The sequence below is a fragment of the Hoplias malabaricus genome, chromosome 11, assembly GCF_029633855.1.
Source record: "Hoplias malabaricus isolate fHopMal1 chromosome 11, fHopMal1.hap1, whole genome shotgun sequence".
Lineage (NCBI taxonomy): Eukaryota > Metazoa > Chordata > Actinopteri > Characiformes > Erythrinidae > Hoplias > Hoplias malabaricus.
In genome coordinates this window covers 25061738-25068209 of record NC_089810.1, presented here as the reverse complement: position 1 = coordinate 25068209, position 6472 = coordinate 25061738, and the positions used below count along the sequence as shown (strand labels likewise).

General features: G+C 36.1%; 1 protein-coding gene across 4 annotated transcripts in view; it reads left to right on the top strand.

Annotated features, from left to right (window-relative positions):
- The first annotated feature begins 1438 nt into the window (after window positions 1-1438).
- Window positions 1439-6472, top strand: part of nedd4a (NEDD4 E3 ubiquitin protein ligase a) — a 38491-nt gene continuing 33457 nt past the window's right edge. For 2 of the 4 annotated variants that reach the window (XM_066684685.1, XM_066684684.1), the window contains exon 1: window positions 6371-6449. Coding sequence is in view for 2 of the 4 variants with exons in the window: in XM_066684682.1 (XP_066540779.1) it covers window positions 1612-1650; window positions 3171-3247; window positions 6371-6449 (195 nt within the window). In the remaining 2 variants the exon portion in view is untranslated. Of the gene's footprint in view, window positions 1651-3170; window positions 3248-6370; window positions 6450-6472 lie in introns of those variants that run through there. The other 2 variants (XM_066684683.1, XM_066684682.1) reach the window with 2 other exon arrangements.

Genomic DNA, 6472 nt, shown 5'->3' with positions numbered 1-6472 from the left:
AACTGTACCACACACAAAATGGGAAATTAAAGGGCAAACCTCTCCAATGTTGTTATTGTTGTGTTACTGATGCTTTGTTTTTTCTGTTTATTAGATTTGTTTTGTAGTTCTGTGTACAAGGATGGTTTTCTGTGTTGTATAAGCAATCAGCTGGGAGCTACCTGAATTTATGAAGACTGTTTGAAAGGCCATTCCTAATAAATGTATTCTAGCTCTAAAATGTCTGTATGATCCTTCATAACCCTTTAAGAAACACATTTAATACTAAATCTAGGAAATCAATCATAAATATATGCAACAAACCTCTGTATTCAGAAGTGTTTTCTAAACAAAATTATGACAAGAAAACTAGCTTCATTTCATGAGTGACACTGGCATGGGTCATAAATGCAGGTCATAATATCTCTATGTCAGTTCTAGTTCAGATCAGAAATTGACTTTTTATTAACAGTATAATCCGGCACTCTTCTCTGTTCACAGTAATAGTTAGAGATAGATTCTGACTAAAGGTTCATTATCTATAATTTTATGTAATATTTAATAATAAATTATATAAAATAATAAAATTAAAATATTGACAGCCTTTGACAGTTATTTATTGTTGTTTTCTTAACACTTTATTTATCTAATCAATTCTTCAGTACATAATATTTAAATAAAACACACATGTTGCTTTTCTTTCTGAGAGATCTACTTAAGTATCTGTCTCGAAAAATAGTAGCACTGTGTTTTCCCATGGCCTCTGACATGCAAAAAAAGTCATGATGTGGATGAGTTATTCAAGATGTAATTCAGATTTAGTACATACTTGCCAGTGGTTAAGTTACAATGTTTTCAGGTCAGTGGTTTGTATGACATGTATTGTGTGAGTTGAGACGTGAAAATAGTTTCATGGTGGAAAATGTTGGCCTTGATAATAAAATCTCATCATTACTTGCTGTTAATTAAAACCCCCCACATAATTCAGACTACCATTCTACTTAAACACACATGTGACTGGAACATCTCTCTGATTAAAATGTAAGACTTAAAAAGTAAGATGTATAACTCTATAAAAATGATAAAGTAATTTACATTGTAAAACGCCACATTAACAAAAAAAAAATATGTATTTAATATACAAAAATCTAAATTACTACACCGATAATTTAATATATAAAAATTGAATGCTTATAAATAAATATTCTGTCATGAAAATGGAATAATTAATGATATGTCTTACATGAAATTCCCATACTACAACATCTAACTGGCCTATTTCTGTATTCCACGTTTAGGTATTTCAAATGTTTTTACTCTTGTTTCTACTTTTTTTACGTTTATTTTGTATATGGGAGGACGCTTTGTGACCGTAAATTGGCATGGCTTTTGCGCGTGGTGGGCGTGACTTAATCGTAAGTGGGCGTGTTGTGTAAGCGGAAGGAGAGAGACGGTAAGATGGCCCGCTCAAATGCTGCGACACACTCGAAGCTTTGAGAAGTCAGTACGATCTTAGGCGGGGATTTTAGTGCGTTTTCACTTTTTTACAACCTTTGGCTTTTTAGAAGCCCGCTGTGCGGCGTCAGGAGAGCGAGTAGATTGAAGGTAAAGCCCAACAATAAGAATAATAACATGGCTGCAGGAGAGGTGCGGGGACTTCATACTGAAGAGGTGAGTTACAAAAACTCCACACAGTTCACATTAATAAGATCTGTTAAACATTATAGTACAATTTATAATGCCACAGAGAACGTATTTGTACATAAACAGTAGGAGCAGAGCTCTGGTAAGGTTAGCTGGCCTCGTAAAAAAGGACGAAGTACTGTCTGTACTTTCGAATGTGTCAAACATAAAATTAATCATTTTGTGTCAAAACCGAATCACTCCCATATGGCATTTCCAGGTTACGTTTAATAGCTCTGTCTGATAAGTATTTCCAGTAAAATATGCTTTATTTACCTATTCTCATTTTGTAATTGTGAGGATTAAGTGATCTAAAATTGTTCATGATACCACATTACATCAAAGAGCTTATTGGTTTGTATCTTGAGCTAATACAAAGATTAGATCTGTTAAAACAGGGTTGTTGTTCATGTTGTGATGTTTGGATATATATGTCATGGTAACAAAGATCCGGGAATAAATGGTGTAAATATAAAAAATCTCAGGTTATGATTTATAGCTAAAATGGGCAATGATTAGATCAGACATGTCCTTTACTTTTTAAAATGCTCTTTCTTGCTAATTATTATTGTTTCATTTTTATATCTAAATGTCTCATGTGGAGCTTCACTGGTGTTAAAACAACTTAAAAAGACAATTAGATCAAATGGATGCTGGCTTATTATTTACCATTGGGGACCAATATTATTTAATTTGCTGCACATCATTTCCTGTTAGAAAACAAATGCATCTTTTACAATTAGGATAGTTGACACTTCAATTTCAAGGCTTGCACAACTTTCAAAACCACAAGTAAATTACTGAGAACTTTTCAGATTAAGAACACAAAAAAATTATATTAGTGACTATTTGACATCATTACACAACCATCAGGAACCAACAGAAAGCACACCTAATTTCATTCCCTACCTTTTTCAAGATGCTTATCACTTTCCTCACTTATCTTCTCTCCAGTGTCTCGTGACTGTGACTCACTTCACATACACACACTAATATCTGCACACTCAGACACACACATGTAAGAGTTAACAAATCTTATTACAAGGATTACAAGACATATTTCATTTTTATTGTTTTTATCATTTTTTTATTGTTGTGTCTTTATTAACCCACAGATAAACCTGGGAAAACCTAAACATTTCATCAGTTCGCTCAGGTTACATTTTTTAATCTGTTGGCCTGTTAAAGGACGCAGATCATGGGAAATCAACATTCACTTATCCGAGGCAGGCAAATATAAAGTTTTAAAATATCCACATAGTCCAGATATGGAAGCTATGCTGCTTGATGTTTTGAATTTGAAATTACAGCTGTAATGATGAAATGCTTTTTGAACAAGCACAGCCAATCAAGACAGCCATTACAAATATCAGTCTTAATAACACAATCTGTTCAATTGTAGGAAGCTGAAAACTGAAAATACAACCAAAACTGATGTGTGACCTCTGATTTTCTTTGGTATGATTGTTGGTCCTACTCTATAATTAAGTAATAACTGTTTTCTCCAGCAGGATGAAGCCAGGATTCTAAGAGTTAAAGTCATTGCTGGAATTGGATTGGCCAAGAAGGATATCCTGGGAGCCAGGTCAGTTATTCAAACAGTCACTATCTCATGTGTCCTAGCCATAGTCATTGTGTTTTTGTTCTACCTGGTCTCCATAAATACTGCTTGTGATACAAATCATTGTATATGTACAGGCCCTGAAGGCCTTGTCATAATTATCAGTTTTGACAGTCATTTCTGCCTAGGACTGAAACTAAACATTGTGTTTGTACTCTTTATCACTTGTCCAGTGGGTGTTTTTGGTTTATGGTGATGTTTCCCTCATCACAAAACCACAGCAACACGCTCTATACTTGTTTTGGAAACATTAAGCTTGGTCAAGACTATGAGGCATCTAAACATGTGATGAACCTGCTGAAATTGACCCTGGCTGTATTCTTCTTTAATGAAGCAGTGTCTGGTGTCTCTAGTTAAAGAAAAGATATTAATCTAGTCTTTCTAGGACTTTTCTATATGTGCATCTTGTAGAGTTGACCCAAGCTTTGATTTTATTAGTAGGAATTAAATGTTTATTTTATTGCATACCTTTTTATTGCTTTATATATGCTTTATAGCAGTGGTGGATGCTGGTCTTTCAAGGAGGGGAAGCTCAATTACGGCCTACATCATAAAATGTGTCGGTTTATTTATACATAAATTCTACCCTCCGTTCCTTTTCAAGAAAATGATTTGTGACCCTGTCGTACTAACAAGGCGTCTTTTCCAGGGACTTGACTAGTGTCCTCTCAATGGCCAGCAGAGCTAGGCTACTTAAATGGCCTTGGCCCATGTGAAGTGTGTCTGCCTGTGAGTGCTTTGTGTCAGTGGAGGGGCTCAGCAGCTCCCGCTGGACAGAAACTGCGATAGAAGTTAGAAAGAGTGATAGAAGTCAGTCTCCAAACACAAGCAGCTACAAAAAAACCCACCAGAAATAGAAGCTCGATTTGTTGCTAGTCGTTTTTAACAAAGAAAATACCGCTAAGAGGTTTAAGAAAGTCAACGGTTCAACTCAGAACAGAATGAAAATGTAATGCTTCCATGGATCTTTACACCAAAGGATCGCTGATTCGCTCATTTCGCTGTCAATCAAAAAGGGATTCAGCCTCAGACAGATCATCCAATCATAAGGCAGAAGCTGAGCATCCGGGCCAGCCGAGGCCAGCCCACTGCCCCATAGACCCCCAGAGACGCTGAGCGTCCGATGGGCGGGACAAAGCCCAGCATTTATCCAATGACTCGTCTTGTTTCGCTGCACTTCTCTGCTTCGCTATTGAACTCTGTGGACGCGCACTGTGAGGCTGCGGGAATGATTGAGAGGAAAGCCGCGTCTTTAACATTTATTTTTGATAAGAAGCTGATTCTGAACAAAAGTTGAGCGCGTTGTAGTGCAAATTTTTCAATGACATGTACACACAACAGTATTCATTTGATCACTCATTTTTTGACATTTTAGGGGAAGCTAAGCTTCCCTTGCAGTCTTAGAGCAATCGCCTCTGCTTTATAGAGCCTCTACTAGAGACAGGCTTGTGACATTTTCTGCAGCACATCATACCCCACTTCTGTAGTAACTTACACTTATATCAGCAGAACATATAATTGGGCCAGGGATGCAGTGGAATATGTACCTATGTATGTGTGTCTGATTATGTAATTTGCCCAGTCCAGCTGGTCCCTGATAGAGAGTCTTCTATAGTGTGCATATATATTAGCATTATTTACTGTAACTGTTTTTTTTATGTCAGGTTCAGTTTAGTCAGTGTTTTACTAACCATCTTTAGACATGAAATGTCATTGTTATAAAGATTTCCTGGTTAAAGAATATTTGTGGGATCCAGCATTATCATCAAGTACTTTTTTTTCTGTATAAATTCATATGTGATTTGGATGGCCACTGAGACTCAGAAAATTGTGATTGTGTGTGTATATATATATATATATATATGTATATGTATATATATATATGTATATGTATATATGTGTGTGTGTGTGCGTTCCATAAGTGCACTCTAAGAGTCTGCATGCTTTTCATTTCTGTGGAATCTCAACAAGCTCTTAACCTTCAGTGCAGCTCTGAATCACATTTTTTCTTGTCTTTGATGTCCAGTAGATGGCAGCATGATCAATAGTCTTCTCTGTCCTTGAGAGAGCCTCCTTTTCTCTTTTGACCTAAATAAATGTGCTCTAGGTATGCAGGGATATCCACATCTGATCACCATGGCTCTGCTGATGAACTTTTTCTGTATGCTTTCTTTCCTCTGTTTGAGTTCAGTCATTGCGGAGGTCATTGTTCCCACAATAAACCAGGTCTTTTGACTGGAATATAATAATGCAGTCTAAAAAAAAAACAGCCTCCACTATCAGCTTTCATGCACATACTCAAATATGCTGCCACTATGAGAATTAGTTACTTTCCTACACAACAGGCAGCTAGGCTTCAGACAAATTTGTGCATTGTTTTCTTATCAGAGTTTTTGTGTTTATGGGGACTCCCACCCATTTTTGTGTGTAATAAAATGCTTAATGTGTAAAAAAATTCACTGAGCGTAGATTGACATGAAATGCCCTTAAATCAGAATATGTTATTATAATAGTTTATAAATGTTATTATTATTATTATTACATGATTATTAATGTTTCTATAAAAAAAACTTCACTGAATGACTATTGTCATGTCTCCGTGACTGAACAACTTTGGTAACTCTAATTTGTGCAGAAATATTCCATTGTATATTGCATTGTAGTAGGAAATCATAGTATAGGACAGCAGTAAATACACTGTTAACATGCACAGTCATGCTTTCTTTGCTGAGTGTCTGTAGATCAGATCTGAAAAAGATCTGCTTCTGTAGCATTTACTTTCACTGCATTTGTGATAGACAAGATTAGCCACATGTCAGTTAACAGTGTAAACAAGTGTGCCACAGCTTAATGACAATGCTAAAGAGATTGTTAAGGTTTTAGGCTTTTTCTTTATCATCGTTTTAGGCTTCCTTTTCATCATGAAGACCAGAGAATGGCTGGCCCTTTAAGTAGCTCCTCTGGTGGGTCAGATCCAATTAGGAAATGCGTCAGGGAGGATGTAGTTAACGCCTTACAATTGTTTCTAAATATGTGTGTAGATATCCTTTCTGACTCAAGCCCCAGGATTTTACTTTTGTTTTACAGTGATCCATATACAAGACTGACCCTCTATGATCCTGTCAATGGAGAACTGACCAGCCTTCAAACGAAAACCATCAAAAAGGTGAGTGAAAATATGAGCAGAAA